The 19928-nt window shown below is 43.1% G+C and overlaps 1 protein-coding gene across 1 annotated transcript in view; it reads left to right on the forward strand.

Annotated features, from left to right (window-relative positions):
- Positions 1 to 19928, forward strand: part of DDX11 (DEAD/H-box helicase 11) — an 81280-nt gene that overhangs the window by 10638 nt on the left and 50714 nt on the right. Inside the window, exons 6-7 of the mRNA XM_053658796.1 lie at positions 18861 to 19109; positions 19638 to 19724. Of these exons, the coding sequence (XP_053514771.1) occupies positions 18861 to 19109; positions 19638 to 19724 (336 nt within the window). The remainder of the gene's footprint in view (positions 1 to 18860; positions 19110 to 19637; positions 19725 to 19928) is intronic.

The following is a 19928-nucleotide window of genomic DNA, read 5'->3' on the forward strand; positions in this document are numbered from 1 at the left end:
GGGTATCGGCACGACCCTCTAACCAACTGAGCTACCCTGCCAGGGCCTCAGTGAGTCCTGATAGATGTGAAAACCCATGTCGTCACTACCACCACCACAAATAAGACGCAGAACATTTCCCTCACCCTCGAAAGTTTACCTCTTGGAAGTTGCTCCCTGCTGCTGCTTCTCCATTCCCACCTCACCCTGGCCCCAAGCAGTCACTGGTCCACTTTCTGTTTCCACAGATTAATTTTACCTTTCCACCTTTTCCTAAAAATGGAATCACATTGTGCTCTTTTGTGTCTTTTGGTTTCTTTTACACAGAACAATATTTTTAAGATTTATCCGTGTTGTTATGTGTGTCTGTTTTCTGTGTTGGATTCTCGGTTTCTTCAGTTCTACATCTTGGTTTTCTTCCTTGTTTTGACAGAGAATCTTCCTGACAAGGCTGTATAGGAGGTAAATGTTGAAGACTTGGCTGTTCTGAAAATGTATTAATTCTGCTTGGTTGGTATTAGTAGTTTGGCTGGGTACATAAGTCTAGTTTGAAGGTAATTCTCCCTCCAAATTGCTCCTTCTCTGTGCTAGTTTCCATGGTGGCTGTTGAGAAGTTCAGTGGCATCGTGCACTCAGTCCTTGGTGACATGACCCCACCTTGCCCTCCAAAGTTTTCAGGATCTTCCCTTTCTCCTTGGTGCTCCGAGATCGCAGGTCAGGGGGCCTGCTGTGTTCTGTGGAATTCCTTGCGTGGGCTGCTTGGTGAGCACTTTCCATCTGGGGGCTTTGCCCCGTCATTCCTGAAACATTTTCTTATGTTTGTTAATAATCTTCCTGATGCCCCCCTTCACTGGTTTTGGACCTCCCGCTTCCCCTGTAATTGTTTTCTTCTAATTGCCTGTCTCTTAGGGCAGCATGATTTGTTTTTGTTTTGTTTTTGCCTCAGTTCCACTTCATCGAGACTTTTTTACCTTTATTGCCAAGTCTTTGTTTAGTTTATTTTGGCTGCCATCTCTGAAATATTCAAGAAGTTGTTCTGTAACTTCTTTAAAAGTAGCATCCTGTTCTTGTTTCATGGAAATACTGTCTTTCTGAAGACATCACTTAGGGTAGTTTTGAGGTTTTCTTCCATTGCATCGTCTTGTCCCGTCCCTCCCACCCCCACCCCAGTTTTGGGTTATGTGTTGTGTTCTGAGGCTTTCCTCAGATGTCTGGCAGTCCATGGCTGTCTTCTGTTGGTGTCCAAGAAAAAGGTGCCGAAGGATGAGGGAAAGGTCTGTGGTGCAGGCTCACTGTGGACCCATAAACTGAGTCTCTCTGTTGGGGCTTCCAGTGTCAGTATTTGTGGAATTCCCTAGAGCCATCCAGCCGTTTTTCCAGAGAAGCCTCTCCTCTGAATTTTTGCCCCGAGGCTCTGAGCCTGACAACCAATATTCTTGAGCGTGTCCTGGAGAAATGGCTTCAGGTACACTGTCTTCTCTGCCATGCTTCCCTCCATCTGCTGTCTCCAGGGCCATCCTGGCTCAGCTGCACCAGAGAAAAAAAGTCCTGTTTTCTATGAGGAGTGGGGACGGACTACAGTTGGGGGTGTAATTTTTTTGTTAAATTAAAAAGCAATTTTTAATTATTTATGGTATTAGAATTGTCCCAATGTTTTCCTCTTGCACCCCCCCCCCCATTCAGTCTCCTCACCCTCTCAGACAGTCCCACTTTGTCGTTCATGTCCACAGGTCATGCATACATGCATGGCTAATCTCTTCACCTTCTTTGAAACAGTCCCCACCTCACACCACCCCTCTTACACCTGTCAGTCTGTTCCATGTTTTTATGCCTCATATTCTGTTTTGCTTGTTACGTTATTTTGTTATTAGATTCCACATGTAAGTGAGATAATATGGTCTTCGTCTTTCACTGACTGTCTTATTTCACTTAGCATAATTGTCTGGAGGTCATCCATGCTGTTGCAAAAGGTGCATGGTACTTCTCTTTTACTGCTGTGTAGTAGTCCATTGTGTAAATAAACTATAGAGCTTTTTTTATCCACTCATCTACTGATAGGAAGTAAGGCTGCTTCCAGATCTCAGTATCCTAAGTAATGCTGCTATGAACATGGGCGTATATATTCTTTCTGATTGTTGTTTCAATATATCTTAAGATATATTCCCGGAAGTGGAATTGCTAGGTCAAAAAATAGTTCCATTTTAAATTTTTTGAGGAAATTCCATACTGTTTTCCACAGTGGCTGCACCAGTCTGCAGTCCCACCAACAGTGCACTAGGGCTCCCTCTTCTCCACATCCTCGCCAGCACTTGTTTGATGGTTTATTCATGATAGTCATTCTGATAGGTGTGAGGTGATATCTCATTGTGGTTTTAATTTGCATTGCCCTGATGATTAGTGATGTTAAGCATCTTTTCAAATGTCTGTGTGCCATCTATATGTTTCTCTTGGAATAGTGTCTTTTCAGGTCCTTTGCCTATTTTTTAATTGAATTGTTTGTCTTCCTGGTGTTGAGTTGTATAAGTTCTTATTGTGGAGATGAAACTCTTGTCTGATGTATCATTGACAAATATGTTCTCCTATACAGTGAGTTCCCTTTCATTCTTTTTCTTTTGTCTTTTTAAAGTATTTTTAATTGATTATGCTATTACAGTTGTCCCAGTTTTTTCTCCCCTTTATTCCCCTCTTCCCTGCACCACAACCCACCCCACCCCCCACCATCCAGCATTCCCCCATGCCTTAGTTCATGTCCATGGGTTGTACATGTAAGTTCTTTCGCTTCTCCATTTCCTATACTATTCTCAACACCCCCCCGTCTATTTCGCACCTACCATTTATACTTCTTATTCCCTGTACCTTTTCACTCCTTTCCCCCCCTCCCTGCTGATAACCCTCCATGTGGTCTCCATTTCTGTGATTCTGTTCCTGTTCTAGTTGTTTGCTTAGTTTTTGTTTTTGTTGTTTAGGTCCAGCTGTTGATAATTGTGAATTTGTTGTGACTTTACTGTTCACAAGTTTTGATCTTCTTATATTTCTTAGATAAGTCCCTTTAACCTTTTATACAATTAGGACTGATTGATGATGAATTCCTTAAAGTTTATTTTATCTGGGAAGCACTTTATCTGCCCTTCCATTCTAAATGAGAGCTTTCTGAACAGAGTAATCTTGGGTGAAGGTCCTTGCCTCTCATGACTTGTGGAATACTTCTTTCCATCCCCTTCTTCCCTGGCAGGTTTCTTTTGAGAAATCAGCTGGCAGTATTTTGGGAACTCCTTTGTAGGTAACTCTCTCCTTTCGTCTCACTAGTTTTAAGGTTATGTCCTTATCTTGCATCTTGGGTAATGTAATTATGATGTGTCTTGGTATGTGCTTCCTTGGGTCCAACTTCTTTGGGACTCTCTGAGCTTCTTGGACTTCCTGGAAGTCTGTTTCCTTCCCCTTTGGGGAAATTGTCCTTAATTATTTTTCGAAATAAATTTTCTACTTCTTGTTATTCCTCTTCTTCTTCTGGCACTCCTACAATTCAGATGTTGGAGGGTTTAAAGTTGTCCCAGAGGTTCCTCGGTCTCTCCTCATTTTTTGAATTCTTTTTCATTCTGTGCCAGGTCGATGTTTATTTCTTCCTTTTGTTCCAAATTGTTGATTTGAGTCATGGTTTCCTTCCCTTCACTGTTGGTTCCCTGTATATTTTCCTTTATTTGACTTTGTGTAGCATCATTTCTTCATTTTGCAACAGAGCTCTGTCATTTCTGTGAGCATCCTGATTACCAATATTTTGAACACTGCATCAGATAGGTTGTCTTATTTTCTGTTCTTAGTTCTTTTTCTGGAGTTTTGATCTTTTCTTTCAGTTGTACCATATTTCTTTGTTTCCACAGGCCTGTTGCATGGTAAGGTGTGGAGCCTTAGGTATTGGCCGAGGCAGGGCAACTCACTTCGCTGTGTTGTGGTGCTGTTTGTCAGGGAGGCATCGGAGAGGGAACAGTGACTCTTGTCTAGCCCTTGCTCCACTTTCTGTCACTTCCCTTGCTTCCCACAAGTGGGTCTTGCCCTTGCAGGTGTTGATTTGTATGTGGGTGGGTTTGTGTATGTTTTAGGACCCCATGGGCCTTTCTAACAGACTCGACTGTGAGACTGGGGGTTTCTCCCTCCAATGCAACCCCCCACGGTTTTTACAGCCAGAGGTTTTGAGTCTTTTGTTTCTTGTACTGAACCCTTGGGATTTGTGGTCTCATGTACTCCCCAGAGACACTTCCTGGTATCTCTACATGTGATATGGGACCCCACCCAATCAGCCAGCCCCACCTTACCTGTGTGGTCTACTGCCTTGCCTTGCTGTGTGTCCTCTGTGCCCCCATCTTCACCCTTCCCACCTGTTTGAATAAATGTTTCTTTGACTCCTTGGTTGTTGGAATTCCAAGCCGTTTGATTTTTCTGACAGTTCTGGTTATGTTTTTTTATCGTTGTTGTTATCCTTCTTTTGGTTGTGTGAGGAAGTAAAGTGTTTCTTCCTCTGCCTCCATCTGGGCCAGAACTTCTCATTCTGATGATGGTTTCTTTAGCTATTCAGAAGCTTTCTAATTTGATATCCCATTGGTTTATTTTCTCCTTTGTTTCCCTTGCCCTGGGAGATATTTTAGCAAAACTATTGCTATGCAAGTTATCTGAAATTTTACTGACTATGTTTTCCACTAAGGTTTTTATGGTATCATGAGTTATAGGTAAGCTGTTTATCTGTTTTGAGTTTATTCTTGTGTATGGGGTCAGTTCGTGGTCTAGTTTCATTTTTTTGTATGAACCAGTTAAGTTTATGAAACACTATTTATTGACAAGACTGTCTTTACTCCATTGTCTGCTCTTGTCTCCTTTGTCAAATATTAACTGAATGTAAAGGTATGGGTTTATTTTTGTGCTTTCTGTTCTGTTCCGTTAATCCATGTACCTGTTCTCATGCCACTATTAGGCTGTTTTGATTACAGTGGCTTAGAGAATAGTTCAATACCAGGTATGGTGAAACCTCTACCTTTGTTTTTTCTTAAGATTTCTAAGGCTATTTGGAGTTTATTTTGGTTTCATATAAAGTTTTGAAATATTTGTTCCACCTCTGTGAAATATGCCATTAGTATTTTAATAGGAATTGCATTGAATATATAGATTGCTTTGGGGAGTATGGACATTTTAATGATGTTGTTTCTTTGAATCCATAAGTATGGAATATACGCTTCCACTGATTTGTATCTTCCTCAGTTTCTTTATTGAGTGTCTTGCAGTTTTCTGAGTACAGGTCTTTTATCTCCTTGGTTAAATTTATTCCTAGTTACCTTAATTTGTTTTTGTTGCAGTGATGGTAGTAAATAGGATTTTTTTTCTTTTTTTTTTCATTTAATTTTTTTAAAGATTGTACTTATTTTTAGAGAGGGGAAGGGAGGGAGAAGGAGAGAGAGAAACTTCCAATTTGTGCTTACCTCTCACACACCCCCTACTGCGGACTTGGCCTATAACCCTAGCATGTGCCCTAGACTGGGAATCGAACAAGGGAGCCTTTGATTTGCAGGCCAGCACTCAGTCCACAGAGCCATACCAGCCAGGGCAGGATTGTTTTCTTAAATTCTCTTTCTGATAGTTCATTACTGATATATAAAAATGCCATCAATTTTTGAATATTGATTTTGTATCCTGCTACTTAACAAATTCATTAGGTCTGATAATTTGTTGGTAGAGTCTACAGGGTTTTCTATGTACCATATCATGTCGTCTGCAAATAATGTTAGTTTTACTTCCTCCTTTGCAACTCGGATGCTTTTTATTTGTTCTTGTCTGATTGCTATGCTAGGACTTCCAGTACTGTGTTGAATAAAAGTGGTAAAAGTAGACATCCATATCTTGTTCCTGATTATAAGGGAAACACTTGTCATTTTTGCCCATTGAATGTGCTGTTGTTGGCTGTAGGTTCTTCATATATGGCCTTTATTATGTTGAGGTGTGGTCCCTCTATTCCTGCTTTGCTGAGTGTTCTTATCATAAATCAGTGCTGGATTTTATCAGAAGTCTTTTTGGATCTATTGATGTGATCATGTGATTTTTGTATCTTTTATTTTTTTTAATGTGATGTATCATGTTTATTGATTTGTGAATATTATACCAACATTGCACCCCAGGATAAATACAACTTGATCATGGTGTATGATTTTCTTTTTTTAATGTATTGCTGTACCCAGTTTGCTAACATTTTCTTGAGAGTTTTAGCATGTGTGTTCATTAGGGATATTGGCCTGTAATTTTCTTTCTTTGTTGTGTCTTTATCTGGCTTTGTAATTAGAACAATACTGGCTTTGCAAAAGATCTTGTAAGTCTTTCCTCCTCTTGAATTCTTTGGAATAGTTTGAGAAGGATAGGTGTTAGTACTTCTTTGAATGATTGGTAAAATTTGCCTTTGAAGTCCTCCGGTCTAGGACTTTTGTTTGCTAGGTTTTTTATTACTGCTTCAGTTGCATCAGTTGTTATCAGCCTCTTCAGGTTTTCTGCTTCTGCCTGATTCAGTTTTGGAAGATTTTATGCTTCTAGAAATGTACCCATTTTTCCCAGGTTGTCCAAATTCTTGGCATACAGTTGTTCATAGTGTTTTCTTACAATCCTCTGTATCTCTGTGATACCAGTGGTTACTTATCCTCTTTCATTTTTTATTTTATATGTTTGGGTCCTCTCTCTTTTTTTCTTGATGAGTCTGGTTAAAGGTTCGTCAATTTTGTTGACCTTTTCAAAGAACCAGTGCCAAGTCCATTGATCTTTCTAATTGTGTTTTAAGTCTCTATGTCATTTATTTTCGCTCTGATCTTAATTATTTTTGCTCTGATCTTGATTATTTTCTTCCACTCAGTCTGGGTTTGTTTGTTGCTGTTTTACTGGGTATTTTAGGTGTAGGATTAGATTGTTTGTTTAAGATTTTTCTTCCTTCTTGAGGTAGGCCTATAATGCTATGAACTTCCGTCTCAAGACTGCCATCTCTTTGTCCCATAGATTTTGGGTGTTTGTATGTTCATTTTCATTGTTTCTAGGTAATTTTCTATTTCTTTCTTAATGTCATTGATAACCCATTCATTATTCAATAGCATGCGATTTAGCCTCCATGAATTTGAATGTTCTTGAGTTTTTTTAAGTGAAGTTGATTTCTAGTTTCATGCTGTTGTGATCCAAGAAAATGCTTGATCTGATTTCAGACCTCTTGAATTTGTTAAGATTTATTTTAATCTTAACACATCTTACCTTGTCCTAATGTGTGATATATCTTTGAGAATAATGCATGTGTACTTGAGAAAAATGTGTAAATATCATTTAAACCCATTCAATCGAGTGTGTCATTAAAAGCTGCTGTTTCCTTGTTGACTATTGTCTGGAAGATCTATCCAATGATGACAGTGGGGTCTTAAAATCCCCTACTGTGACTTTATTGCTGTCGATCTCTTCTTTAAATTCCACCAAAATTTTCTTTATCTATTTAGGTGTTTCTATAGTGGGTACATATATGTTTACAAGAGTTATGTCCTCTTGTTGCATCAACCCCTTTAATATTATGTAGTGACTTTTCTGTCTTTTGTTATGGCCTTTGTTTTGAAGTCTTTTTTTCAGACGTTAGTATTGCCGCCCCAACTCTTTTTTTTCTCTCCATTTGCATGGTATATTTGTTTTCTATCCCTTTCATTTTCAGCCTGTGCAAAAATTTGTTCTGTGGTGCATTTCTCGTAGACAGCATCTTTATGGGTCGTGTTTTCTTATCCATTCAGCTATCCTATGTCTTTTGATTGGCGTATTTAATCCATTTACATTTAAGGTTACTACTGATAGGTACTTATTCATTGCTGTTTTTTTTTCTTTGTACCAATTCTTTTCTCTATTCTTGAAGCAGTCTCTTTCACATTTCTTACAAACCTAAACTCCTTTAGGTTTTTTGTTTGTTTGTTTTGGTCTGGGAAACTGCTTATTTCACCGTCAATTTTAAATAATAGCTTTGCTGAATAGAGTAGTCTTGGTTATAGGTCCTTGTTTTCTTTACTTTGAGTACTTTGTGGCAGTCCCTTGTGGTCTGTAGTGTTTCTGTTGAGAAATCAACTGACAGCCTTATGGAAGCTTCCATGTAGGTAACTAACTTTCTTGCTGCACTTAAGATTTTCTCTTTGTCTTTCAACTTTGCCATTTTAATTATGATGGGTCTCATTGTGGGTCTCTTCGGATTTGTCTTGAATGGATCTCTTTGTACTTTCTGAAGTTGTACGACTTTTCCCTTCACCAGGTTGGGGAAGTTTCCTGCCATTATTTCCTCAAACAGGTTTTCTATCCCTTGCTCACTTTCTTCTCCTTCTGGTGGTACTCACGTTATGTGGATATTGTTACGTTTCATGTTGTCCCCAAGTTGCCTTACACTATCCTTGTCCTTTTTAATTCCGATTGTTGTTGTTGCTCTTCTTGGGTGTTTTATCTACCTTGTCTTCCAAATTGTTAATTCAGTGCTCTGCTTCATTTAGCCTACTTTTAATTTTTCTAGTGTAGTCTTCATTTCAGATATTATAGTCTTCCTTTCCTACTGTTTCTTATTTGTGTTTTTCCATGTCCTTTTTAATGCTGATGTCATTGTCCCTAAGTTCCATATAGTTTCTATAAAGTTCCTTGTGGTTCTAAGTTCCTTGAGCATCTCGAGTAACCATTAATTTGAACTCTGTGTCTGATAAATGGCTTGCCTCCATTTCATGTAGTTGTTTTCCTGAAGATTGCTCGTTTCTTTCATGTGGGGGTTGTTTCTTTGTCTTTCCTTGCGTTTGTTTCTATGTGTTAGATCTGCTTTGACTCCCAGTCTTCGTGGGGTGGCCTTACGTGACAGGAGTCCTGCATGATGCAGTATGCCGTGCCCTTGATCTCCTGAGCTGGATGCTCCAGGAATGTTCCTTGTGTGGGTTATGTGAGCTTTCCTGCTGTAACTGGGTCTTGATTGTGGTTGGCCTTTTGTGGGTGGTACCTCCCCTCTGGCTGGCTGATTTAGAGGCTCAGCCACAACATTGTCTTGCAAGCTATTGTACAAGTGGTGATGGAACAAAATAAAACAACACAAAACCTCCCAAATCCCCAACAACAATAGTAAAAACAACAAAGAGAAAAAAATAAGAAAAGAAAAATAGGGAAAGAGAATATGAGAAGACAAAAGAAAGGCGTAAGGAAGGAAGATTATGAGAGAAAAGAAGGAAGAGAATAAGACTAAGAAATAGCAAAACCGAGAAAAGAATAAGGAAAAAGAAAAGAGGGACAGATAGAGTAAGAGAAAGGAAGAATAAAATAAGAGATATGAAAAGAGGAAGAGAAAAAAATAAAGCTTTGAAAAAGATAAAATAATAAAAAGAACAAAGTAGAATTCATCTCAGCAGAATTTAGTGCCTGCCTGCTGGGATATCCCTTTGGATACAGCTCTGATGTCTGAAACTGGTGCAAGCCAATGTCAGATGCTGTCCATGTGAGTCTCAGAAGAGCTTGTTTGAAGCTATGAGTGATCCACAGTTTGTGGCTGCCTCTACCGGGTTTGGCTGCCCATGGGAGGGGCCAAGCTGTGCTCCAAAGCCAGCTTTTACCAGCACAGGGCCCACAGGTGGATGAGCAAATGTCCCAAGGCACCTCAGGATCTGCCTCCCTGACCTCTGCCTGCCAGCCGGCTGTCAACTATAGTCACTGAAATGGCTGTTTCTGAAAGGGCTTCTGGCAGAATTGGGGGGGTGGGACTCCTGGATCTCTCATAAGTCTGGAAGGTACCCTACAGACTTCAGAGAAAATGGTGAGCTATTCCGGATTATCTCCCTGAACTCAGGAGGGCAGAGCCTGTGGTAGGCAGGTGGGTGAGGCCTCTGGAGCCTAGAGTTTGGGTCTCTGGGTGGTTCTCTTGGCTCTCCGGTGAAGGGGAGCACCAGTCTGGTTCTTGGTAAAGTGTAGGGAATGGCTATGCCCAAAGCCAAGTCTCTGACACCCTCTGAGTCTGCATATGTTGCTGTCCCTTCAGCAAATTTAAGATTCATGTTGGGCAAGCAGCATTTCAGAGGGTAGGACCAGCAGTATCTCAGAAGATGCAGTAATTGCTTTTCCCCAACTGATTTCCCTGAGAAGGGCTTGCTCTTCTCAAGAAAAATGGCTGCCGTGATATGTGACGGATGAACCAGTACAGGGATCCGGGCAGCCGCTCCTCCACGTCTCCCCCAGTGCCTCCCACTCCAGACTCACCTCAGGTTACTCCAGTTCCCACTGCCCTCCCTTACTGGAGCCCAGGGTAAGTGGTACAGATAAAAAACTTGTGCTTTGGCCCTCAAGAAAAATGGCTTTGTCTCCAGTAGGCTTGGTCTCCACCGATGGATAGAGCTCTGCCATTATTCAGTGCTGCATGCTACATGGGCAGCTGATCTGGCTATGGCACTCAGTGCCAGGGAGTGCAGTTTGGGGTTCAGGCTTCACTTCTCTCAGTGGGAAGCTCCCGCAGCCGTGCTGTCCCTCTGTAACCTTGGCCTGCCACCTATAGGAGTAGGCCAGCCCATTTGTGATCCTATCCTTCCTACCAGTCGGGAGGTGGTTTCTGCCCACCCTTGCTTAAAAGTCTCTTCAGATGGTCTTCACTTGGTAATTCCAGGTGACTGTTCCCCTCTTTAGATCTATTTCCAGATTGGTTCTGGGAGGAGGTGCCATCCTGTGACTCCCTCTAATTATTCTTTAAAAGAATTTCAGACTTCTGCCAAGATGGAGGCATAGGTGGAAGCACTGTACCTCCTCACACAACCAAGTTTAAAAACAACAAAGTTTTAGCAACAAAAACGCAGCCAAACCACAGAAAATTGAACTATACGGAAGTCTGACAACAACAAATCCTTCAGCCAAAACAGTAAAAGGGGCAGAGCCAGCAGCAGAGTGGGATCAAGCAGGAAAGATCCACCGAACCACCCCAGGCACGCGACCCAGGCACGCTGGCAGCCATAGACGGATCCCAGGTGTGGAGTAGCGGGCGGACCCACTGAGGGCGCAAGGCGGTGGACTCACTGAGGGCTGAGCCCAGTCACATATTCGCGCGCAGATAAACCGGTGAAGGAGCAAGCGGTAAGACAGACCATGCAGGGCCAGGGCCAGTGGCAGGAAGCGGCAAAGGGAACCGCCATTGTCCCTTTCTGACCCCGCCCCCACGTACAGCGTCACAAGCCAGCGACCTGGGTTGCCCTGCCCTGGTGAACACTTAAGGCTCCACTCCTTATACAAAACGGGCACGAACAGATCAAAACATGGCTCAAGAACAGATCAAAACATGGCTCAAGAACAACTCAGAGCCCCACAGCTGATAAATCTAAGCAAACAAGAAATAGCGAAACTTTCAGATGCACAGTGCAAAACACTGGTGATCAGGATGCTTACAGAACTGGTTGATTTTAGTCACAAATTAGAGGAACATATGAAGGCTAAACTAATTGAAATGAATGGAAATGCACAGGAAACCAATAATAATGGAAAGGAAACTGGGACTCAAAGGAGTGGACCAGAAAGAGGAAAAAAATGACCAAACAGAAAAGGATGAAGAAACAATTCAAAAAAATGAAGAGAGGCTTAGGAACATTCAGGACATCTTTAAACATCCCAACATCCAAATTATAGGGGTACCAGTAGGGGAAGAGGAACAACCATGAGTGGAAGACTTATTTGAATAAATAATAAAGGAGAATTTTCCCAATCTGGCAAAGGAAATAGACCTCCAGGAAGTCCAGGAAGCTCAGAGAGTCCCAAAGAAATTGGACCCAAGAAGGAACACGCCAAGGCACATCATGATTACATTAGCCAAGATTAAAATGAAGGAGAGAATTCTAGAAGCAGCAAGAGATAAGGGGACAGTCACCTACAAAGGAGTTCCCATCAGACTGTCAGCGGATTTCTCAAAAGGGACCTTACAGGCAAGAAGGAGCTGGAAAGAAGTATTCCAAGTCATGAAATCCAAAGACCTACAACCAAGATTGCTCTATCCAGCAAAGCTTTCATTTAGAATGGAAGGGCAGATAAAGTACTTCTCAGATAAGACCAAATTCAAGGAGTTCATCATCACCCAGCCCTTATTATATGAAATCTTAAAGGGACTTACCTAAGAAAAAGAAGATAAAAAAAGATGAACAGTGAAAGGACAGCAAACACAGTTATTAAGAACCACACGTAAAACAAAAGCAAACTAAGAGGACAGCTAGATCAGGAGCAGAACCATAGAAATGAAGATAACATGGAGGGTTAGCAACAGGGGAGTGGGAGGAGGAGAGGGAGGGAGAAGGTACAGAGAATAAGTAGTATAGACAGTAGGTAGAAAATAGATAGGGGGGAGGGCAAGATTAGTATGGGAAATAAAGAATCTAAAGAACTTAAGACACGTGGTCATAAACTAAAGGGGGGATGGTGGGGGAGGGGCTGTGCAGGGTGGAGGGGAATGAAGGGTGGAAATAGAACAACTGTAATGGCATAATCAATGAAATATATTTTTTAAAAAAAGAATTTCAGTTCCTCCCTCTGTTTTCAGTGCCATGACTTGGTCCCTCTGGTCTCTGAGCACTCCAGAGGGGACCCTGGGGATATCTCTGTTGGCACCTAGGCTCAGTGTCCCTTACTGTGCTCAGTCAGTTCGTGTCACTGCTTTCCCTCTCTCCTAAATCTTGTGACTGTTCCTTCTTCTACTTTCTGTGTTTTAGGGCATGTAATCCTCTTTGATTCCTTTGGTGTAATTTTAGTGCATGTCAGAAAAGGTCATAGAAGAGCACATGTTCATTCCACATTCTTTAACCTGAAAGTCCACTTCTCCACCTCAGGTATTCCCGAGTCACTTGCCCATTCCAGGCATCCATTTCCTCCGCTCAGCCCTTTATGCTGATGCTCTTGGTTCTGTGGCCTTGTCTGCTTGTGGCGTTTCAGTGACCTTCACATTTGATGTCTTCACATCACACCCCTAATAGAGCTCCTCTCCTGTCCATGTGCCCCAGTACCTGCAGGGGATGCCATGCTGTTATAGGTTGTGCCTGATCTAGCTGTCCTCTTAGTTTGCTTTTGTTTTACGTGTGGTTCTTAATAACTGTGAGTTTGCTGTCCTTTCACTGTTCATCCTTTTTATCTTCTTTTTCTTAGATAAATCCCTTTAACATTTCATATAATAGGGGCTTGGTGATGATGAACTCCTTGAACTTGACCTTATCTGAAAAGCACTTTATTTGCCCTTCCATTCTAAATGAAAGCTTTGCTGGATAGAGCAATCTTGGTTGTAGGTCTTTGGATTTCATGACTTGGAATACTTCTTTCTAGCCCCTTCTTGCCTGTAAGGTCTTCTTTGAGAAATCAGCTGACAGTCTGATGGGAACTCCTTTGTAGGTGACTGTCCCCTTATCTCTTGCTGCTTCTAGGATTCTCTCCTTCGTTTTAATCTTGGCTAGTGTAATTATGATGTGCCTTGGCATGTTCCTTCTTGGGTCCAATTTCTTTGGGACTCTCTGAGCTTCCTGGACTTCCTGGAGGTCTATTTCCTTTGCCAGATTGGGGAAATTCTCCTTTATTATTTGTTCAGATAAGTTTTCCACTTGTTGCTCTTCCTCTTCCCTTTCTGGTACCCCTATAATTTGGATGTTGGAACGTTAAGAGATATCCTGGAGGTTTCTAAGCCTCTCATCATTTTTTTCGAATTCTTATTTCTTCATTCCTTTCTGTTTGGTTTTTTCTTTTTTTTTTCTGGTCCATTCCTTTGATGTGAGTACCAGATTTCTTCCCATCACTCTTGGTTCCTTGTGCATTTTCCTTCATTTCACTCAGTGCAGCTTTCATTTTTTCACCTAATTTGCGACCAAAATCAACCAGTTCTGTGAGCACCCTGATCACCAGTGTTTTGAACTGTGCATCTGATAGGTTGGCTATCTCTTGGTCACTTAGAAGTATTGGCTGTAGGCTTTGAGCTGTTCTTCTGTTTGAGTCATAATGTTTTGGTCTGTTTGCACCTGTTACATATGAGGGGCAGAGACTTAGGTGTTCACCAGGGCGGGGTAACCCAGTAGCTTGGTTGTGACGGTATATGTGGGGACAGGGTCAGAGAGGGAGGAATGGCACTTGTTCCACTCTCTCTTGGATTTCAGGCCCTCTGCTGCTTCTCACAAGCTGGCACCTTTTTAATCGGTGCTTTTAGGCTTTATTTCCTGTTGCTGGGGCCCTGATTTGTGTTCTTTCTTTCTGCCCGTTTTTGCTTAGGTGTTCACCAGGGCGGGGCAATCCAGTTTCTGGGCTGTGATGCTGTATGTGGGGGCAGGGTCATAGAGGGAGCAATGGCATTTGTTTCACAGTCTTTGGGATTTTGGTCCCTTCTGCCGCTTCCCATAAGCAAATTGGGCCCTTCTGGTGCTGGTCCCGGGTGGGTGGACTTGTATTTGTTCTAGGACCCTGTGGGTCTCTCCAACAAACTCTCCTGTCTCTCCCAGCATCTCAACCCTCGCTAGTTTTTTAAATTGGTCCTTTTGGGCTTTATATCCCGTTGCTGGGGCCCTGGGTTGTGCGGTTTGTCTCACTGCCCATTTTTTGCCTGATTTATCTGCCTGCGAATGTGTGTCCACGGTCAGCCAACCACCTTATGTACCTTATTGGGTTTGGTGGTTTCCTCCCTGTGCCTGAGTTGCCAACCACCACCTCCTTCTGCCAGGACCCATCTCTGCTGGCTGCTAACTCCGCCCCTCTTACCGGTCTGGCTGAATGGTTCGTTGTTGTCGTACTTCAGTACAGTTCAATTTTCTGTCTGTTATGGTTGTGTTTTTGTTTCTAAATCTTTGTTGTCCTTAAATTTGGTTGTGGGAGGAGGTACAGTATTTCCACCTCTGCCTCCATCTGGGTTGGAAGTTGTCAGAGTCACCTTTTGAAGAGTTTTATGAGTGCACCACATTGAGTTGACCTCTCACCTTTCTTTGTGCCTGCTATGCCTTGTGTAGCACTGCAGTTCTGGGATTTCTAAAACCTGGATTCCATGTCCTGCATGTGTTCATGAAGCCCTTCAAATCATATGTTTACATCTGTGCTTGTGGGCACTTTGTAGGGAGGTCTGTGTTCCCTACAAATCTTAAGCAAAAATGGGCAGTGAGACAAACCGCACAACCCAGGGCCCCAGTGCTTGCTACAACATAGATGTTTAGGATGAATGAATTTATTTGTCTCTCCATAAATTTGAACTGTATTTTCTTAGCAGAATCCCCAGTAAATAACATTGCCCAAAGCTAGGTATACTTTGGATACTTCATTAATTTTACTTCATAACTGAGGTGAGCATTTGGTTATGTATCCTCTAAATATTTTCCAGTGTATAATCTCTCTGGCCTTATTACAGAATAAAGATCTGCAGGCCTTTAATGATCTTTTTTCTTGGTGTTAATATATACCCCCCATTGTTTCTGGAAGGTAACTTAGACCATCCCCTCAGAAAATTTCTCAGCTTGCTTTCAAGAGGTGGAGGCTGGCTCTCTAACCAGGCATCTGTCCCTGGGCCGTTTTTACGGGCCCTCGTTCCTATTCTGAGGTTGGTGACAGCTGAAGCTGATGGCTCCCCACCCACAGGCCCCACAGAATGGCTGCCCCCGGTTCTCTTGGGGACTGCTCTCTACAAGTCTTTGCCACTCTATTTACCAAAAACTAAGAAATGGAATAGATGGGTCTTTGCCAAAGACATGTGAGCCATCTATTCTTCAGGAGTAGCAGTCTGTCACAGGGTCTTCTGAGAATTTGATGACAGCTGATAGATCCTCATCTAAATTAATAGTGATTTTAATATTACTCACTAGCAGAGAGAGGGGGGGAGACTCCAATTGCTCACTTCTCCCAGGCATTCTTCTAATCTGGGTATAGATATTATTCTTTATGTGTATTAACTTACTTAATGCTGGCAACAACTCTGAGGAAAGTCCTAGTTTTATTCCCACTTTGCATTTGTAGAAAGAAACCTAGAGAAGTTAGTCTAAGGTCATGGAACTGCTAAGTGGAACAGCCTGTATTTGGCCCAGGTTACCTGGTCGTGGAATCTGAAGCTTTATCCAGTGCGCTCTGCCACTTCCCGCAACTCTAGAAACAAGCATTTCACCAACTGTCCATTCAAGGCCGAATTAAGATCAACCCCGGGTGAAGCAGGCTTGGGAAGCTGATGGCTGGGACCCAAAGGTATTGGCCCCCCTGAGACTCACCTGAAATGAACTTCTCTTTGGACACCAGAAGAGGCAGCTTTGTGAAACTCACTGCACCCTCCACTCCAGAAGGACTGTGTTAGTCTTTTCCTGCTGCTGTAACAAATCCCACAAACCTCAGGGGCTTAAACAACAGGAATGTATTCTCTCCCAGTTCTGGAGGCCAGCAGTCTGAAATCAAGATGTTGACAGGGTTGGTTCTTCCCGAGGGAAACATGAGAAGGAGCTGCTCAGGCCTGTGTCCTTGGCTTAGAGATGGCCCTCTTCTCCCTGACAGTCACCTTCCTTCTGTACATGGTCCTGTGTCCACATTTGCCCTTTTTTATGACATTTAGCTTCCAACCGTGGGAAAGATAAGAACCCACTGCCTGGGCTGTCTATGGGGCCAGAGTTATCGACCTCTGTACTGGGTCACAAACCAAAATTGATCATTACATGGTACCAGGTTTTGGAAATTTGCTCATCTGCATGCCAAAGACCCACCTTTCTCTTTCTCAGCCTCCTGGGAAGAACAGTGTACCCCTGGATTTCATTTTACCCATTAGTGGTGTCCAGGCCAGCATGGACTCTGGGTTCATTTACCCTTTGGTTGGAACGATGAGCACCGTGCCCAGACTGCCCACGCAGCCCTGTGTTTACAGCAGAGGCCTTGATATGGAGATAGAGCAAGTGAAAGGTGGTTCTCAGTAAACTGTTAAAAGGAAAACGAAGCAACCAGACACGGAGGGATTCTGGAGTACAAGGTTTATTGTTTAACGTGTACGGGCGCAGAGGAGTAAGTCTCCAAATTCTGAGCCTTGAACAAAGGATTCTTGGGGTTTATATAGTCTACGGGTCTTCCTGTCCACGTGACAAAAGCGGGATACAGAAGCAGAATGTGACAATTGTTCTATCAGCAGGGGTGCTAGTCGCAGCCCTACTGACTATCCCGGCTATCAGCATTCCCAGCGGGGGTGCTAGGTGAGTCAAAGTCTCCTAGGACCTCTCCCTTCATTTCCAGTCCTCACTATCCGGCCACCCGCCCTCCCAGACGGCCCCATCATTCTCTCTAGGGCGCCTGGGGCCTGGGCAAATAAAGGTTAAACAGAGGTTTTTCAAAGCTTCCCATATCAAACAAGGCTTTCACAGGACCCGATTCAGGCTTCTGAACCTCAAACTACTCCCTGCCTTTTGGCCTCTGCTAAAGAAGAAAGTGAATTTGAAGTATAGTCTGTGGCAGACTCTGGCCAGCAGAGTCCACCTGTTGTGACTGAAGACAAGAATAAATGCACAGGCTACAGCAGTCTTGTAGAGAAAAAGGGGACGGCATGGCTACTCTCTGAAGCGGAGAGCACCTCGATTCTTGCCAAGACAGGCTTTTATTGTTTTTCTCGGGTTTTACATCAAAGAAGGATTTATTATCTTTTACATAAAATATTATTGTCTACATTTCAGGTACAATCAAGGAAATGAAAATAACATGCAGAGGGGAAAGGTGGCAAGCTGATTAGCTCTGTCCTTGGGAGACCTCACACAGGCTTTGGAAATTGCCTTGAAGATAGACAATACACATTTGTTGTTTCAGAACAGGGTGATGCAGTTTTAGCAAGAGCAAGCCATAACAGTCTGCATGCATTTTCTAGGCCTGATTCCCATGGGAAAACTCGGTTTGAAGGTCTGGCTCCTGCCCAGCACTTTGCATCTGCAGGTTTTCCATACAGGGCTGAGTCACATTTGCCAGACCAAAACAAACTGGTCCCCTACAGTAGTCATTATTGCAGTGCTGTAGAAGTGGTGGTCACAGCTGAGCATAGTGTTCAGTCAAAGGACCTCCACCAAGTTTGAAAGAAACGGATTTTATTTTCAGTTTCTTCAGAGTTTACATTATTCCGCATTGCTTACCCTTGAGAATGTTTATTGTATGGGGACCGTGCAATTAAAAGCAAATGAACTAAAAGGTAACATTTTCTCAAACCCCACAATTACCCCTTTTTATGAGGACACCAGTCGTTCTGGATTCAGGTCTTCCTCATCTAACTGACTACATTGGCTCTGACCCCACTTCCAAATAAGGCCACATCTGAGACATGGGGAGTTGGAAGTATGGTATATGAACTTCGGGGAGACGTGACTCAACCCGTAACACAGACCCACTGGGAAAATTCTGATCTTTAAATCAAGAGCTGTGTTCATCAGAGTCATGGCTTTGCTTTACCAGAGTTCTGAGTGCCAGGACCCCCAGGACTGCTCACGCTCTGTCTGCACACTGGCTGCTTTAAAGGGCCAGTCCAGGTGGCTCCTCCTCAGTGCTGGGGGGGTTTCACGCTCTGCTTTCCATGGCCTTGATTCTTTTGGGGGCTGTTTATCTAATTTCTCACCTTTTCTGATTACTTTAACTTGCAGAAGTTGTATGTAGCCTGATGAGTCACTTTAAATTGTTTTGGGAATTGTGAGCTGTATAATTAAGCAAAGAACTTCATTTTTATTTCTTTGGTTCTACTTTTCCTGGCTATTCTCTTGCTAATTCCCTTCCCTTTCTTCCGCAGGCTGGTCTTAGAACACCCTCTCACATTTAAAGTCAGACCTTCCTCAAAGCTTTAGTAGAATGGACAGGGTCGTTCTGGGAAGCTTTGCTTTTGTTCTCTGTTTCTGAAAACATTTCTTTTCCCTTAGGGAAAATCCTTAAGTCTTATTTGTGGGGCTCTGACCTGGCTCCGTGACTTTGAACAGAAGAAACACCAAGAAGAGGCAGGACTCCTTGAAACTGGAACTGCCCCCTTAAATGATGGGAAGGACCAGCCCCCATTTATTTCATCCTCTTGTCAAGAGCTGCCAGACACCCTGAGGCCTGCTGGAGAACCTGACTGGATTACGCAGTTTGTGCAGAAGAAAGAAGAAAGGGACCTGGTAGATCGACTAAAGGTGAGATCTGGGACAACAGGAAGTGGGAGTGAGCTAATAAACAGGACTACACTGGTTATTTTGGATTTAGATAGCATGTGTTCTTTGCCTTTGCAGTGCCTAGGAGCTAGCCTGGCAACTTTCTTGGATCAGTGGGGCCACACCCTTGCTGTCTGTCTTTTTTAAGATGATGTCAATGCTTAACACAGCTGTCTCTAGACCAGGGACTGGCAGTTCCCATTCATTACCACCTGGGAAAGGACCCTTCCTCACTGTTGCCATTGGCCAAAGGGTTTTGTGGCTACTAACTCAGTTAAGGAATGCATTTGATTGAGTGTGTGTGGCTTTGGAGGGAGTATACAGACTTCCTGCAGTGAGCAGTGATCCTGGGACCTGGCCAAGTTCAGGGTCTGGTGAGGAGTGCTGGCCAAGGGAGGCGGATTACCCTGAGTGAAGAGGCACTAAACCCAGCAGCCCCAGACTCTCTAAGAAAGGCCTTGGTTTGGGGCTTCCTGCTGGAGTCTCCTTTATGGCTTCTTTACCTTTTAGAAGGAGCAGATCAGGAGAAAGAAGAGAGAAGAACGCCTGCTGCAGCTCCGGCACAATACACAGCTCAAGTATGCAGCCAAACGTGAGGTGAGTGTCCCCTTCTGGAGTAGCTGCTTGGGGCCTCAAGGTGTGGCTCCTTTGGGTGAGTGGCTGGGACCTCGGTCTCCTCTGCCTGCCCTTCACTGGCTAAGCTCTTCTCACCCAGTGGTTGGGCAGCTTGAGCCGAGGCATTGATACCAATAAAACAGCAAGGCCCGCGTTAATGGTGTGTGTTTATTGTCCTGGGGAATA

The sequence above is a fragment of the Artibeus jamaicensis genome, unplaced genomic scaffold (genome assembly GCF_021234435.1).
Source record: "Artibeus jamaicensis isolate MK-2021 breed Jamaican fruit bat unplaced genomic scaffold, CSHL_Jam_final scaffold_584, whole genome shotgun sequence".
Lineage (NCBI taxonomy): Eukaryota > Metazoa > Chordata > Mammalia > Chiroptera > Phyllostomidae > Artibeus > Artibeus jamaicensis.